Genomic DNA, 16,948 nt, shown 5'->3' on the forward strand with positions numbered 1-16,948 from the left:
TTTAACAATTGTTTGCAGACGTAAAAATCGTAATTGTTTCGTTATCATATGTACGAAAGCGGTTCACCATGCAAAGTTCTCTCATTTTACTTTATTTTTATCTCGGGATTTCGTCGCAATTTAATGCAGAAAAAACGGTATTGTCTTACAAAGAAAAAATGTGAAGAATAAAAAAAAATCTGTTTCACGGTACCTTGTAATATAGGTGGAAATGTGTAGTTTCTCTTCAACCAATTGAAAAGGCTCACAGCAATCACCGGAAAGTATCGCTTGGGATAAAATCGTGATTTTCATTGGTTATAATTGTACTTGGACTGGTCCTATCCTGTCTAAGCCAGTCAATATGGCGAAAGTCGAATGTGCGTTTGATGCTAGTGGATACAAAGTCGGTCTTGGTGAAGGACCTCATTGGGATGTAAAAAACCAGCGACTATTTTGGCTAGATATTCTTGACAGATCGGGGAATAATGGCAAAACTCTCCACATTTATGATCCCATTTCCGGAAGTGTAAGTCGAATATCTCCTTGAAAATCGAGGAGAAAATTATTATGTAGGGGAGAAACCTTTGCTAGGTAATTATCAATAATAGGTATAATATATAGGACAAAGACTTTAAAAGATGCTAAGTTAATTTTTCTGTTCAAAGGTGATAAGTTCTTCTGTTCAGGTCAACCGGACTCATTCATGTGTAATAAGTTAAGGGTTTGGGTTTTACATTTATTTATTCTTCGATCGGTGACATCAATCACTAAAGTATTTTTCTCGTGCTGCGATTTGTACTCCCCGAATATTTTTTCCATTGATTTTAGGACCACGCAATAGCATTGGATGTCTCCGCGACTTCTGGTATTTGTTTGTTCCTTTTGTATTCTGAAGTAAATGACAAGCCCCAATATCCAAGAATTCACTTTTAATTTATGCAGTTATAACGCGTGAAAATATAACATCGTCTTTGGCCGTCACGTATGATAGACATTTTGCTTTCCTTGATATAGAGGTAATGTCGAATCTTTGTAAAATTTTGTTTCATTTGATTTAATCATTGTTTATATGTGCTTATAGACTGGAAAGCTTGAAGTGACTAAGACTGTTGATGGTAAAAAGTAGACTTTACTTTTCAGTTGTACACTATGTTTGGTCATTTGGTGCTAACAACTTACTATTTTTAGATGACAAACCAGGCAATAGGTTCAATGATGGAAAGTGCGATCCTGTGAGTATAGAAAACCATCTTCTAACAGGGGGGAGATATAAAAAGGACCATTTCACTCCCTTTTCATGACAATTAAACAGCTGGATAAGTAAATATATCCTTGGTAACTTTCCTCCCTTTTTTCATAATTCATACCTATCCCCTTTGCTAAGCTAGTTAAAACAAAGTTTTGTCCAGTATCAGCATTATTTATAAGAAGAAAAAAATTAGTATTGAAAGGATTCTAAGAAATTTTATTTTGATGCAAGTTTAAATCATTTGTAATACACATGATTTATTTTAATGTTTGTATATGCTCACTTAACTGGTATTCTTTTGTTATATTTCTTCATCATCTTAATGTTTTTTTTTACTTTTTCTTAGGCTGGTAGGTATTGGGCAGGTAATTAAAACAGTCTAACATTTTTATCATGAATGGACTGGCGTGATATAAAAATTTTGATATGATGTTATTATCTTAAGGTACCATGGGCCCAGAGCCTGTTCCAACACATGTTGTTCCTTATCAAGGTTCAATTGTAAGTTAAAATCCGATATATAACTTTCATAGATTCATACCTACCTGTAATGCCAAATGAATTTATATTTTTTAATTTAGTTTTGCCTGGATGGCATTTCTGGTACTGTGGAAGCTAAATCAACTCCAGTATATAGAAATTGGCTTTGAAATTTTATTGATATGAAATTTTGTTAGTATTGATATAACCGAATATCCATTACAGTATTCATTATCCAATGGAATGGGATGGTCAGCTGATAGCAAAACTATGTATTTTATTGATACACTAGACAGGTAAAATCTGTATGATTTTGATAATATTGTTGAAGCTTTGATATTTGTACAAATATAGTTATTTGTCATACATATATAATACGTTATTTTGTTTTACTTTCTTCCTATTAAATATTTTACTTGATGTACTTGATCTCATATTAATCAAGAAAGCAACAGAATAAAATCATTCAGGGGAAGGGTTGACTTATTTGAAAATGTTAAATTGCAATAACATCCTCATGTAAATGCTATCAAATTATCAACAAACTATCCTAGTTGAGCAGGTGTGTGCACTCCATGCATTTTGCCATTGGATCTGCCATTGCAATTATGCATAGGCCAATCTGATTAGCGGTAGTTGCTTTGCTCGATGATCACTTGTAGCAAAAGTGTGGAGATTTATAATTTTTGCATTGTGAGTTTATGTTTATCTTGATGACATTATTTGTTTTATCAAACGACTCCTTTAGGAAGTTGTATGGCTTTGATTTTGACCTGCACTCTGCTTCCATAACAAACAAGAGGACTGTTGTTGAATTTGATGAAGGAGTATGTTATTTGTTTATCTGTAGTATAAACAGGATATGTTCTGCATACTGGCAATATTACATAAGGATTACTACATACACTTAAAGGAAGCTGAAACTTGGAGAATTTTCTGTGTGTGTTTTTAGTGGCCTGATGGTATGTGTGTGGATAGCGAAGATAAACTGTGGGTAGCTGTGTATGATACTTCAAAGGTGTGTATTGTTGTGTTTAACACGCTTACCACTCAATTCTTTGAATGAATTCCAATCATAATTCTAAAAAATCTTTCTCAGGTTGTACGCTACGACCCAAAAGATGGTTCCGTCCTAATGTCCGTCACACTTCCTGTTACTAAGCTCACATCGTGTTGTTGGGGAGGATCTAATCTTGATGAGCTATATGTCACTTCAGCAAGGTAAGAATTGAATTTTTTAGCTTCATTGAAGTACAAATGTCAACTTCCATCATTTTGGTATCCTCGGCTCTCATATCTTTGCTACATAACGTTAAGCATTGAAGGGCGCAGGCTGTTTGCAAAAGTTTTTCTATCATTTGGCCGAAAATATCTCGAAAAGTAGTTCTGACGTAGTTCTACCCGTGGATTTTGCCGACGGTGAAACGTATTTCGTAAGAAATTTGCTTGCATCTTTAAGCGGCTACCGTAGTTTGATGGACGCAAAGGATAATATAGGTGGAACGACCGCAATAAGAACCACATCGTTGGTTATGGATGGAAACTCTTTATTCGTCCAAAAAATGACGCGTTTGCATCTTTGGTTGTGGGAGATATCTCAATATTCAACCAACAGATAACATGTTTACATCTTTGGTTGCCTGAGACATCTCAATACTCACTAACAAATGGCACGTTTGCATCTTTGGTTGTGAGAGATATCTCAATACTCACTAACAAATGGCACATTTGCATCTTTGGTTGTGGGAGATATCTCAATACTCACTAACAAATGGCACATTTGCATCTTTGGTTGTGAGAGATATCTCAATACTCACTAACAAATGGCACATTTGCATCTTTGGTTGTGGGAGATATCTCAATACTCACTAACAAATGGCACATTTGCATCTTTGGTTGCCTGAGACATCTCAATAGTCACTAACAAATGGCACGTTTGCATCTTTGGTTGTGGGAGACATCTCAATAGTCACTAACAAATGGCACGTTTGCATCTTTGGTTGCCTGAGATATCTCAATATTCACTAACAAATGGCACGTTTGCATCTTTGGTTGCCTGAGACATCTCAATACTCACTAACAAATGGCACGTTTGCATCTTTGGTTGTGGGAGATATCTCAATACTCACTAACAAATGGCACGTTTGCATCTTTGGTTGTGGGAGATATCTCAATACTCACTAATAAATGGTACGTTTGCATCTTTGGTTGTGGGAGATATCTCAATACTCACTAACAAAAGGCACATTTGCATCTTTGGTTGTGGGAGATATCTCAATACTCACTAACAAAAGGCACATTTGCATCTTTGGTTGTGGGAGATATCTCAATACTCACTAACAAAAGGCACATTTGCATCTTTGGTTGTGAGAGATATCTCAATACTCACTAACAAAAGGCACATTTGCATCTTTGGTTGTGGGAGATATCTCAATACTCACTAACAAATGGCACGTTTGCATCTTTGGTTGCCTGAGACATCTCAATACTCACTAACAAATGGCACGTTTGCATCTTTGGTTGCCTGAGACATCTCAATACTCACTAACAAATGGCACGTTTGCATCTTTGGTTGTGGAAGATATCTCAATACTCACTAATAAATGGCACGTTTGCATCTTTGGTTGTGGGAGATATCTCAATACTCACTAACAAATGGTACGTTTGCATCTTTGGTTGTGGGAGATATCTCAATACTCACTAACAAATGGCACGTTTGCATCTTTGGTTGTGAGAGATATCTCAATACTCACTAACAAATGGCACATTTGCATCTTTGGTTGTGGGAGATATCTCAATACTCACTAACAAATGGCACATTTGCATCTTTGGTTGTTGTAGATATCTCAATACTCACTAACAAATGGCACGTTTGCATCTTTGGTTGCCTGAGACATCTCAATACTCACTAACAAATGGCACATTTGCATCTTTGGTTGTGGGAGATATCTCAATACTCACTAACAAATGGCACATTTGCATCTTTAGTTGTGGGAGATATCTCAATACTCACTAACAAATGGCACATTTGCATCTTTGGTTGTGGGAGATATCTCAATACTCACTAACAAATGGCACATTTGCATCTTTAGTTGTGGGAGATATCTCAATACTCACTAACAAATGGCACGTTTGCATCTTTGGTTGTTGTAGATATCTCAATACTCACTAACAAATGGCACATTTGCATCTTTGGTTGTGGGAGATATCTCAATACTCACTAACAAATGGCACATTTGCATCTTTGGCTGCCTGAGACATCTCAATACTCACTAACAAATGGCACGTTTGCATCTTTGGTTGTGGGAGATATCTCAATACTCACTAACAAATGGCACATTTGCATCTTTGGTTGTGGGAGATATCTCAATACTCACTAACAAATGGCACATTTGCATCTTTGGTTGTGGGAGATATCTCAATACTCACTAACAATTGGCACGTTTGCATCTTTGTTGTGAGAGATATCTCAATACTCACTAACAAATGGCACGTTTGCATCTTTGGTTTGGATAAAAAACTCTCTAATGCTCTAACAATGTATAAATTTTAGATATCGTGGTTGATGTGTTTTCTTTGTATTGATTATCTTTGTAGAGAATGTCTTGGCGAAGACAGAGTAAAGAAAGAACCACTTGCCGGGTCCCTATTTAAAGTATCGAATTTGGGATGCTCTGGTGTACCTCCCAATGAATTTAATGGGTAAATTTATGGATTGGAATTTTCATTGGTGAATCGAGATTTTTTGTCCAATCAGTACGAATAAAATAGGAATGGTAGTGATCACGTGATTACAACAATGGATACATGAATACTCATGGTGTCAGCACAGGTTAATTCGTCGTGAAAGTTACGAATGCAATAATTTGGTCGTAATTGGATGAACTTGTATGATTTCTTATCATAGATCACTAATTAAAATGAAATTAAAATGCATCGTTCATCATAGGATGAAACGGTGAACTTTTATTTTCTTTATGTTTTTATTTTTCTGTTCGCGCCTTTCTAAAAATGCACTTTGTGAGCATTAAGCATTACATTTTTTTTTATATTTGTTTATGATAATTTTCTGTCAATTATGGACAAATTTGGTAAAGTTAAATGCATCAATATTGTGCAAAGATCTTAAACGAGTCACGGTTGTGAAGGAGTCATGACTTCCCTTACATGGACAGGTGTTTTACTGACGATAATTCTTATCGCAACGTTATTTGGTAATGTTCGTTGTCTCCATATTCTTCATAAACATGAGCGTCATCTTCTCATGCGTCCCCTCTACATCTTCATTTTTAACATTTGTGTGGCCGATATTGCCGTCGTTGTATGTTCTATGGCCTTGAAAACCGTCGATGAGTTCATGGAAGATTGGGTTTTCGGCAACGTTGTATGTGTTATGGTCGAGTACTCGCAGCGTGCCTTGTTTCGTGTTACCGTTCTAACCCATGTTGCAATAGCGTGTGAACGCTATGTGAACGTCGTGTTGGCTTTCAAGCCTCAAGTTCAGATGACCAAACATATGGCACTTTATATTATATTATTTATGTGGATGTTTTCCTTCATCATCTCGATCCCGCTCATCTTTTCTTTTGAAGTTCACAACGTAAAGAACGACATGAGAATTTGTAGTTTGATCCACCTTCCGTGGGATTGGTTGGATAAACTGTACAGCGTCTTTGATCTTACAGTTTTCTTTATCATCCCATTTGCTTTATTGCTATTTCTCTATGGCAGTATCATCACAACATTGAATCGTCGTAAGCGACAGACGGTTGGTCTGGGCTCTGTCAGGGCCGCCTTAAACACAATCCGCGCAGTCATGAGAGGGGTACGTGTGTCTATCGCTGTCGTTGTTGTATTTTCAGTTTGTTGGATTCCAGTTGTTGTAAAAGGCTTCAATCGTCTTGTGCGCGAAAATGTGAACACTGACCGCACGGATGCCTTGTACGCTGCTGCAATGTACATGGCATTCTTGAATGATGCTCTTGTTCCTATACTATACTGTGTGCTTGATAAAAATCTTGCACCTTCATTTCTAAAGATCTTCCATTGTTTCAATAATACCGAGAACAACGATAATTGTGGTTTTTCCATGAACGAAAGACCATTACCACAATCATGAAAAGAAAAGAAAGTCTAACAAATGGCTAATCATAAACTACTATTTTTCACTGCTTACTATGCAACGTGATGACATTAAGATGTCATTTGCACATTGAAGAAAAGTTTCATATGTCCAAAAACAGCGAGACCATTCTATTGAAGTCATTTTAAATTGCCTCAGCAAGCAAAACAGAACACACTATCTCAAAATTTGGTGTCATAAACACTTTAGAAAGTATTTGTTGTAGCTTTGCATTCATAAACAGCAATAATGGCATTAAAATTTTACACAACCACCAGCATAACAATTTACCTAATTAAGTTAATGTTATTAAAAGTCAATGTTAATGGAACTTTCGCTTGCATCTTTGCTGTATGAAGTACATAATATCACCAACCGTACTGAATGATATACTGAATAATACACTGCATCTTCACAATAACTGTCAAACATTTCATTTCCTAAATTATTTCAGAAATTATTATGCTGCTGCTTTGGTATACTCGCCTGCGTAAACCACACAATCGTTTAACGTAGTTACAACGAATTTCGTGACGAGTTGCTCGTGTAAATCGTGTTATGCGTTGAACAAAAAATTTCATGGGGAAGATATACCGTTTTTTCCTTATAACTGTGCTATAGCTTAAATTAAGAATGTCTAAATTGCCTTCGCATGTCAATAGTAAGATATTGCGTATTTGTTTAAGTAATATGTGCGTTGTTACCGTCTGTTTGTATAAGGATATGGGAAACGATGAACACTCAATTGATTCAAATATGATCACGTGTGAAGTGCATAGAGTCATATCATAAACCTACGTATTTTTCTGTTGGACGTTCAAACAGTCTGTGACGATAAAAACTTCTGACAAGGCTTGAAGCATTTCTGCCTGTAAATAACAGCATAGTGTTTAATTCAGGAAGATTTTCGTTTGCAGCCTGATTTTTGTTCGTGAATAATGTATACATTGGAAATCGAAAAACTTTCCATGAGCAATTTTCAAGCTGCTACTGCCATCACCTGCTAGCTGCATATCCTAAACAAACACGGCAAAGCTGAAGGTTGCTTTGTTGCTTTGTAGCTCGATCATTAGACATAATTTGGTGCGGATAGTTGTCATAACGAAACATTTGTCAATTCATAACTGTGGGAAAACAACTATTGCTTAAATGTCGATTGTATTCATAACCAAGATGCACATATACATAAAGGATTCGCTTCAACATATACGGAAGGTTTCATATAGTTTCTATTATTGAACTTATTTCATTGGAAATGATACATTACCATTAAGGTAAGCGATAAAAATCTTATCAATGGCTGATGTAGAGGAAGGATTTAAGGCACTTGGACTGTCATCGTTGATTCTTTTTACTTTCCTTGGGAATTGTTTGGTACTCGCCGTGATCTTTCGTCGTCTTCCCCAACTGTTATCAAAACCTCTCTATGTATTTATTTGTAATATCTGTGTGGCGGACGTGTTGTCTACTTTGTTCGTGATGACATTTGAAGTTTCCGAGGAGCTAACACACAAGTGGATGTTTGGTGAAGTGGCTTGCAAAACCATCGAGTATTTGGAAATAAGTTTGTTTGGAGTGAATATTTTCAGTCATGTGTTCATCGCCCTCGAGCGCTACCGTAGTGTCGTGCAACCTTTGAAACCCCAAATGAAATTAAAGACTGCAAAAAAATTAGTTTTCTTTTCATGGTGTTTTCCTTTTATCATCTGTTTGCCTTCTCTCTACATGTTACATTTGAAAGAGAAAATATGCACGTCTCGATCGTTGCCATGGTTGTGGTTAGACAAACTCGTCCTTACTGTTGGATTGTTAACCATGTTTTTGATTCCCTGGTTCCTCATCATGTTCATGTACATGCGCATTGTTATTAAACTGTATCAACGCAAAAAGCGAGCAGACGTGGTGCTGTCCCAACAAACAGGACAAACTTTTCATATTGCTGCGATACACGGTTCCCGTGTATCTGTCATCGTTGCCACAGTATTCCTTATCTGTTGGATGCCACTTATCCTCGTATACGGTGTGCGTTTGTTCAAAGAGGTTGAAAGTGTTTCTCGAACGAGTCGAATTTATGTTACAGCTCTTTATTCGTCGTTCACGAGCGAACTTCTTACGCCATTTATATATTGTGCTTTTGATCGAAAGATAGGACCTGCTTTTTTCAACGCTCTGAAATGTCGCCTCTCGGTTATTTCCCCCCGTGAGCCAGAGCTTGAAGGGACAACACGCACACAAACACGGGTCAACATTCAGACTTAGGTAAATCATTGTTTCATAAGCTGTTGTATACTTGATGTATCAGCTTTCGAGACCGCATTAAGTGCTCTGACATGTTTGAGAAATTTGATTGATGAAGTCGTGATTATACAGCTCAGGAAAGATGATTATGTTTGAGGAACTTTGTTGTGTGAGGAATTAAAAATCACAAAAAATTTACTTTGATAAACGAGTCTACATCGTTGAATTATGATTTAAATTTTAATAGTTTTAAAAACATGATTCCTGTTTCTAAGGCGTCAATTGACAAAAAGTAGACAGAAAAAGAGCAAGCAACTGAATATTTTATTTGGGCGATTATTATTTGGACATAATCGATACAAGTTTTGATGTAGGAGATAATTGCTAACGGCCTTATTTTTGAAAAGTTAAAGATTTATGATAAACTTCTCAAAAAATGAATCAAAGTTGCGTGGAAAGCTCATCTTAGATTCGAGCAAATCGAAAACCAGAAAATGATTTGCAAGATTAAAAGATATCAAGAAAAGAAAAACCGACCCCACCAACTCGTTGTTTTTTTAATTATTTCTCTCATTGTGATGAAGCTTCAATATTTAGGCAGATGTTCAATATTAGCGACGCAGCCTGCTTTATAATTGGAGAGGTGGAGCCTTGTAATGTTCACATAGGGCGAAAACAATTCTTTTCAAAGGAAGAAAATGACGAGTTTCATGCTACAAACGAGAGATATCACTTATTTCTCTTTTCGCAGCACGTGTGTACGCATACATTTTATCTAGTTGTTCACCTCTGTAGTAGTATAACTGTAAAGTATGTTATTTCAGCACTGATGAGTAATGTAGATAATGACAATATTATCTGCCTATATAAAACAATGGGTAATGACAAGTTTCAAACAAACAGAGCAACTAAGAGTTGGCGTTGTCCAACCGGAGTTTTAAGTTTGGCTCCCAATACGAGACAATCAATTTATCAAATTTTATCAGTGACCTGTCGATGTAGCGTCTATCCCTATGTATGTAGAGTCCATTTAGTAGGAAGTATTACTTTCTTGAATTGCAATAAAGGCAAAAATCAAACTTTTATACTTTTAAAACTTTTATAAATCCAGTCATCATATTACTGAACTGATAATTTAAAAAAATTCGATGAATTGTGAAATCCCGTGTAATCTAAAAATGTTCCAAAACATGAATCCAAAACTGATGGATGAATCATGTGGTGTTTTGTCACTAACACAATTGTTGTTTTCACTCAGAAACTCGGCACAAAACAAGACTTTCGTGTTTTAATTTATTGCAGTTTTTACTATACACTACTGTTACTGCAAGCATCTATTTTCAGAGTTCTGTATGTTGTTTAAATGTGCATATTTTACTGTTCCTCTGTCATCAGCTTTTCTCGGTCGTTAAGTGCGGTGAGTTTAGCCGCTGTGCATCGACATCTCTTTATGTACTGAATCTTCTTACGCTTGTATTTCACCGACTTTCGTGGGCATTTTAGCGTGACGACCTTATAGAAAACTAGCTTGGGTGTACAAACTGCACAGGACTCGAAGGAAGTTTTGTCCCCCGAAAGAGGAATATAAACAGAGTTACACTGCCCAAAGCAGTAGTTATTGTGCACTTTTAATGATCGACATCCATCACTTCGAACGACCTGTGTCAAAACGCGTGTTTTACACCAGTCATGTCTCAGGTGGGTCTTCTTTATAAATATGGTGGGCCTCGTGTTCTCTTGTCGTTCTTTCAAAACTTTATATGGTGGAAGGAATGATACTGTGGCAACCAGATTGTTTGACAAATACCATAAAATGAAGACCAATGCTGTCAAAGATTGCATCTTAACATGATAAAGAAAGAAATCAGAATGTTGTAAGTTGGAGTTCTGCGATGTTGTGTAGGAAACTAAGTCTGAGATTCGATGTTTGTCGTTTGTGAGAAGGAGTGAATAATCGTTTGCTCTTTATAGAACTATTTAGGAACATTCGACACACTCGGTTTATTCAATAAGTAAGACGTAACTGACAAATTGTTGCTTTGATTGAACATCATAATCTAAAATTTACAAGAGACTAGAGAAGTATAGTAGTATACTGCATGCTTAACCAACCAACACTTACTTTGATGGGTGAAAGACGCAGAGGTTTCTTTCATAAATGACTAACGACAAGACGCGTGAATTCAAGTATTGTGAATTACACGGGTGATGTTCGTTTATTTCATCTATACAGAAGGTATACCAAGACCTTCACTCATTGGTTATTTGATCATTATTACGATCAGGAAGGAGAAACCACGAACATGAATTCATCGTCTGCCATCCATCTGTTCAGAGCCAGCAAATTAACAAAAAGAACTTTTTCGTCTTTGTAAAATGGGTTCTACCGTATAAAGTTGAAACATTTCCCCATTTTTATTTTCGTAAATAGCGAGAAGTAGCTTGGGTTTTTTTGCTTTTAACGTGGAAGTTTAATGAATTATTTGTTTGTTTATTTACAGACGTCGCAGAGTTTTCTTCTGACGATTATTTTATTTCACATAGAACTGAAATGTCAACTTTAGAAAAAGATCGAACTTTTTGAGAAAAGCAATTGCGCAAGTTTTCAAATTCATCGGTATTCTTACTTAAAATTTATGCAAAATGCTCGTTAATATGATTTATTTCCACCATAAAACTTTTCGGACCTACCTCACCGTTCATTAATAACACACACTATGTTTATTTACATATTATTCGACAGATATTTTCCTAATCATGTGTCATAATTACCCATCAAAGTAGACTGTGTCCTCGTTAATCCGTTTTCATGTCTGCCATGCCCAAAGAATAAGTTATAATTATTGACTCTTTCAGTTCAGTATATTTTTTGAGTAATGAATCTTTTTTCGTAAGTCAGTTTTATAAATCCAGATACACTCATTTATCCTCATTTATACACCATATATATTATAATGCACGCTGTACAAGTAACTGTTGCAATTAAATCAACTTTGGACCACCAGGAGATGTCGTCGACATCTAGGCTAAGTTGTTGATATGCTTCATAAATATTTGAATTTTCCTTTACGTTCAAGCTTGATTCCGGAGTAAAATGTATTTTCATTTTCTCCTTAATCGTTGCCAAAATTTTCCTGTTTTCATTGAGCATTTCCATTAATTGTCTTTGATCTTTGTCTTGCAAATCTTTTCTTGGAATGTCGACCAAAATTTGTGACGTGAAAAGCGTTTTCAGCTCGTCAAAAGTCTTTGCAATAAAAGCGTCGTTATTTTCTTTGATTGTGACACGTATTTGCTTCATTCGTTTTATGTTGAGCAGGGTGGAGCCCAGGATGCCTAAGAAATAGCAAACAGGAACATTTAAACAAACTTATATCCTACGTTTAATCCTCATGATTCCCCTCCCCCGTCCTCACCCACCCACACTCGTAACGCACCAAATACAGCTCCGCAAGCTGAAGCAATAATAGACCAGTATTTAGTTCTCTCGACACGACTCCTTTCCTTCTCGTGCGCTGATCTCACCGAAGTGGAAAACGCAGAAAACTTATCTCTTTCGGCATGTTCCAAGATTTCCAAATCAAACTTTGCCTTCCTTTCGGTGACCAAAGCTTTATGTTCCTCAGTCGCTAGCTGTAGATATTGTTCGTCTTCCCGGGGGGTACGATCTAATTTACTCCTGATGTATCTCAGCTTGTTCTGTTCTCGAAGAAGCTCATTTCTTACCATTTGTACCTTCCTTCTGCAGTCCATGAACTCATTTTCGGCTGTTTCAACGTGATTTTGTGCGCTGCGAACTTCGGAAATACCGAGTATTGTATCAAACTGGTTTGTTAAAAAATTCAGCTTTTCCGTGAGACTTTCGGTCAGCTTGTTTTGGTTTTTCGATATTTTATTAGGACAAATCCACTTTCTCGTGGTGTTGTTCGAGGACGTATATAAATTAATCTTAAGTGAAATACTGCCATTAACATTACGGTCCCTTAACAATTGCTTAACGCTTTTCATTACTGCTAGTTAAACTGATAGTTAAAAAATTGACGAGGTGTTTTTAAAACCTGGGTTTCTGGAGAAGAACCTTGTACTGTCGTTCTTATTCAGTCCATTTCGTAAACGTCGGCCATATTGTTTCAATTCCGCTCGACATGTCATGCTAAAGACTGGAACTAGTAGTAGATTTGCAAAGGACAGGGAGGATGATATAGAATGTGTAGCACGTGTTACTATTACAGTTCATTCTGGTAAATTATACTCACGAAATACAGATTGTATAACCGAATCGAGTCTTTTTGACAAACAAACAATCATGAGTTTGTCGAGATTGAGTTGATATCATAAAGCAACCAAAACGAAGTTAACAAGAAAACTGTCTTGAGGCCAGCGGACTGCTTTACCCAAGAAGGCAAGAACAATGGTTGTCACAATTCGTAAATTTATTGCCTTAAATTGCGCCAGCCTATCGAGCAGGAAAGCCTTACATCTCACTTTTGACTTTGCCTCTATTTATGGTGCATCAAAAGCAAACAATGGGACGTGCCTTATCTTGCCGGGAGCTAATAAACACACCCACCATTCTTACTTACAATCAGAGAGAAATAAGGTAGTTTACTTGTCCTCACGGTTCAACAGTACAAGTAAAGGCAAAATCGTCGGAAAGTTTCGTGAGATAAGAATTCTTTTGCGCGAGTTTTTCTTGGGTGGAAAGAGTTTGTACGAAGATGTCAAAATAACTTTGAAAGTTCAAAGAAAGTTGCGTACAAATAGTTGGGACTATACTTCCTTGGAAAGAAAAGAATTGTCAAAAATGATCGAGGTAAGTTAAAATTTGATCAAATACTGTGTATCCAAAGAGGCATTTCAATATTTCACTGTTGTCTAGACTCGAAAAAATCTAAAAAAGACTTTGCCAATAGTAGTGTTATCACTAATTCCAATCATTGGTTATCTTGGTCCTCTCATTGGGTGAGTACGCTGCTCTTATGGTAGATTTGATGACATCACAGATTCCCACAATTAGCTGCAGCTCGCAATGCTTCCTTACATTAGATTTATGAGGCCTCGACAATTTCTCTCAAGTCATTTCTGGACAGAAAAGCAAAAAGAGAAATATCTTGTAATTGATGCGGAGGAGAGGAAAATGTGCCGGACAAAGATCTTGAAAATCTTAAAGGATAAATGTAAAGAACACCAAGAATTTGGGGAATCAATTGATGAAAATGCTGTAAGTGATGAAGGCATCATCCTTCAGGTGTTCCATTTTCATGATAAGTTACTACGAAAGGACATCATTTTACAGCTATGTTAACTTTTTTAGATCAACAGTTCACTACTTGAAAAAAACTTCTTCGTATTTTCTAGAGGAAAATTTACCCTTCAGAATCTTGATCGAGGGCATTTGGTATGTATGTATGTTTTCATATTACTTAAACTGGGCAAATTGAATGAAATATTTCCAACATCTATTTTAGAAACTTCTTTGCACATTTTTTCTCATGAGGAGTTGGTGGCCTACATTTATGCTGCGGAAAAATCTTGCAAAGGAAATGTGGTTATTGCATTTAGATGACATTGCTTTGACTCGGGAAGGAATTGAAAATCTTAATAAGGAAGAGATTGATAAGGAAAGTTACATTTTAAAAACTATTCTGTGCAATATCAACTAATATTAAGGCTCTTTATTTTTTATATCATCATACTTAGGCATGTCATGCACGAGGGCTAGATGCAACAAAATTTTCAAATGGTGATTCAAAAACTTGGCTTTTATCTTGGCTTAAATTAACAAAGAATGTTTCGGGTAAGGTGCTGCTTCATCATGAGATTACATGCTCTCTAAATTTGCTAGAATGCAGTTCATGATAAAGAAAATATTTTTTTTAGAATTGGAGACATCGTATCTTGCTCATCTTGCTGTTTTTTGACTGTTAGAAATGCTTAACTAGAGCCCAATACCCATTGACTTTCATTTCATATAATGTCTAGCAAAACTTTTTTGATTTACATAAACCTCGTCCTGGCCTGGAACTAGTTGAATTCACTCAGGGGAAAACCCGCGACGTAATTATAGAAGTTATGGAATCCTTTACGTGACAAAATGTTTCATAAAATCTCATCAATAATTTTTAAATAACAAACAATTGATGAACAAGTACAAACTTTTAATTGTATGGATAATTTCTGTTTTTAAATGTGCAATTTTATTTTGATAGTATGGCTTATTGTCTTGGCTCTTGTTAATTATTTCTGGCAAGCGTTTCTGTTCGATGTTTTAGAATTTTGTCTGTGTTATATTCTTGTCTTCCGTAGGCATTTAAACAGCAGTTAGGTCGACAGGTACAAGGAAATTTTCCGACGTCAACTTGACATTCAATACCGTTTAAGCAACAACTACATGTCTGAGGAAAGCAATAATCCCCACAATTACAGCCACAGTTCAATCGCGACAGTCGAATATCACGAGCAAGTTTTAACTCTCTTTTGTCGCATTTTCTTACACCAGAATTACGCAGTAGGTTTTCTCGTGATTTGGACGGTAAAGGTGCTTTTTGAAGGTGGAAAATTCGTCGTTTATTTGGACTTTTTCTGTGTTGAAATGAGTGGAACTCATACCGAGGGCGACTCCCGCAAGAGACGGAATACAACAAAAGCTTTGCCTTCGTTGAAAATAATAGACAGTTACCTGTCCATAGTGTACTGATTTTTTAACAGTAAGTTTTTTAATTCTTTCTCGTTGATTATCATCGTCCTCAAACTTTCTTTTTGCCATTTCAACTTTATCAGTTTCAAATACCTATGTTTTGTACATATTACGGCAGCAGGCACACTCGAAACACAATGATCGAGATTTTGCCGTATTACGTGTAGCCGTATGAGAGGTATGATGGGCCTCCTTGGACGTTACTTCATGTACGCAACTATATTTGCAAGAAAAATTTGGTGGGCTGAACGTAATGGTTCATAGTCCCGGAGCCCAGCTGGATGCATGTTTGACGGAGAGAGACGGGTGTAGTACAGAGAGAGGCTGACTGCTTTCATGGCACATTTACAAAGGGTCAAAGATTGTTCATCAAGTTATTTAGGTGAGGGGTGGGGGGTGCCTTAGTCATACATGTAGCTGACCACTTGCATAATTTTTTGGGTTAGTAGTGCAATTGTTTATCACCAATACTTTCTTGACTTTCGGAAACTTCATACACAAAGTGAACAATTTAGATGCATTGTATGATTGCACAACAAGTTTTTATGTTACTCAGTCACACCCAATAATAATGACTAATATGTACAGCTATAATAGACGGTGATTTCATAAAAATTGATGTATACTTGGCTCGCTGTCGACTGTCAACATCTAAATTTTGGTCAAATCCATTGATTGCTAATTCGATTAAAAGAATTTTTCTCTTTATTTTTCAATGGTCTTTGCGTATTTGTCGTCTTCGCGAGATGTGTGACTAAATTGTAAATTATATTTGTCATATTTTCATTAAGACAACAATTATTGTTATCATCAATTGTTTTTATTGCTGTAAAGCTGATCGTTCTAGAGCTTTGTGAATGCGCTCAGAGTTACCACATTCACTTCCGTTGGAAATTCTTGGGTGTTTATCTATTTGTTCCAAATGCATTTTTCTAATTTCTTCACCTGAAGCCGCATTCTTTCTTCTTTACTTTGTGAGTAATCTGTGACCCTTATCAACCACAACTGCTGATTGTTGTATTTTCAACGCTTTAAATTAGACGACCCTTCTTAGTAATAACTTGCTATAATGATTTGCTCATTCCAAATGCAAAGAAAAGTCAATATTTCTTCTATATTTTCAACGTTCTGAAAGTAGTTAAAATGTTCATCTTATTTTTCTAATTGATGCGTTAAATAG

The 16,948-nt window shown here is 36.2% G+C and overlaps 6 protein-coding genes and 1 long non-coding RNA gene across 8 annotated transcripts; 4 read left to right on the plus strand and 3 right to left on the minus strand.

Moving 5' to 3' along the window:
- The first annotated feature begins 194 nt into the window (after nt 1-194).
- On the plus strand, nt 195-5,680 carry LOC124452450 (regucalcin-like). Its single transcript, XM_047002992.1, has 13 exons — nt 195-508; nt 811-847; nt 925-998; nt 1,064-1,097; nt 1,171-1,214; nt 1,578-1,596; nt 1,677-1,732; nt 1,813-1,860; nt 1,937-2,007; nt 2,460-2,538; nt 2,664-2,729; nt 2,811-2,932; nt 5,309-5,680. The coding sequence occupies exons 1-13, from the start codon at nt 344-346 to the stop codon at nt 5,415-5,417; spliced, it is 924 nt and encodes a 307-aa protein (XP_046858948.1). The 5' UTR covers nt 195-343; the 3' UTR covers nt 5,418-5,680.
- Nucleotides 5,681-5,770: 90 nt separating this feature from the next.
- Nucleotides 5,771-7,254, plus strand: LOC124452448 (QRFP-like peptide receptor). Its single transcript, XM_047002990.1, has one exon. The coding sequence runs from the start codon at nt 5,865-5,867 to the stop codon at nt 6,828-6,830; it is 966 nt and encodes a 321-aa protein (XP_046858946.1). The 5' UTR covers nt 5,771-5,864; the 3' UTR covers nt 6,831-7,254.
- A 325-nt stretch (nt 7,255-7,579) lies between these two features.
- On the plus strand, nt 7,580-10,150 carry LOC124452449 (neuropeptide FF receptor 2-like). The gene has a single exon (XM_047002991.1). The coding sequence runs from the start codon at nt 8,130-8,132 to the stop codon at nt 9,090-9,092; it is 963 nt and encodes a 320-aa protein (XP_046858947.1). The 5' UTR covers nt 7,580-8,129; the 3' UTR covers nt 9,093-10,150.
- A 1,523-nt stretch (nt 10,151-11,673) lies between these two features.
- On the minus strand, nt 11,674-13,202 carry LOC124452447 (mitochondrial potassium channel-like). Of its 2 annotated transcripts, none has more exons than XM_047002988.1 (2): nt 12,509-13,202; nt 11,674-12,407 (listed from the first exon to the last, which is right to left on the minus strand). In XM_047002988.1, exons 1-2 carry the CDS (start codon nt 13,077-13,079, stop codon nt 12,001-12,003), a joined length of 978 nt encoding a protein of 325 aa, XP_046858944.1. In that variant the 5' UTR covers nt 13,080-13,202; the 3' UTR covers nt 11,674-12,000. The 2 variants fall into 2 exon arrangements, with proteins under 2 accessions (XP_046858944.1, XP_046858945.1); XM_047002989.1 differs by having other exon boundaries at nt 12,300-12,407; nt 12,492-13,202.
- Nucleotides 13,203-13,253: 51 nt separating this feature from the next.
- LOC124453744 (LETM1 domain-containing protein 1-like) lies at nt 13,254-15,271 on the plus strand. The gene is made up of 7 exons (XM_047004595.1): nt 13,254-13,884; nt 13,951-14,033; nt 14,118-14,292; nt 14,386-14,469; nt 14,540-14,692; nt 14,772-14,868; nt 14,952-15,271. The coding sequence occupies exons 1-7, from the start codon at nt 13,483-13,485 to the stop codon at nt 14,990-14,992; spliced, it is 1,035 nt and encodes a 344-aa protein (XP_046860551.1). The 5' UTR covers nt 13,254-13,482; the 3' UTR covers nt 14,993-15,271.
- LOC124453748 (cysteine/serine-rich nuclear protein 3-like) lies at nt 15,209-15,921 on the minus strand. The gene is given in 2 exon segments (XM_047004602.1): nt 15,209-15,613; nt 15,616-15,921. Coding segments are annotated over 2 exon segments (531 nt in total). The 5' UTR covers nt 15,838-15,921; the 3' UTR covers nt 15,209-15,304.
- Nucleotides 15,922-16,293: 372 nt separating this feature from the next.
- Nucleotides 16,294-16,808, minus strand: LOC124453749. The gene is made up of 2 exons (XR_006951177.1): nt 16,714-16,808; nt 16,294-16,522 (listed from the first exon to the last, which is right to left on the minus strand). It is a non-coding gene; the product is annotated as an uncharacterized LOC124453749 (long non-coding RNA).
- Between the last annotated feature and the right edge of the window lie 140 nt (nt 16,809-16,948).

The sequence above is a fragment of the Xenia sp. Carnegie-2017 genome, unplaced genomic scaffold (assembly GCF_021976095.1).
Source record: "Xenia sp. Carnegie-2017 unplaced genomic scaffold, XeniaSp_v1 HiC_scaffold_25, whole genome shotgun sequence".
Taxonomy (NCBI): domain Eukaryota; kingdom Metazoa; phylum Cnidaria; class Anthozoa; order Malacalcyonacea; family Xeniidae; genus Xenia; species Xenia sp. Carnegie-2017.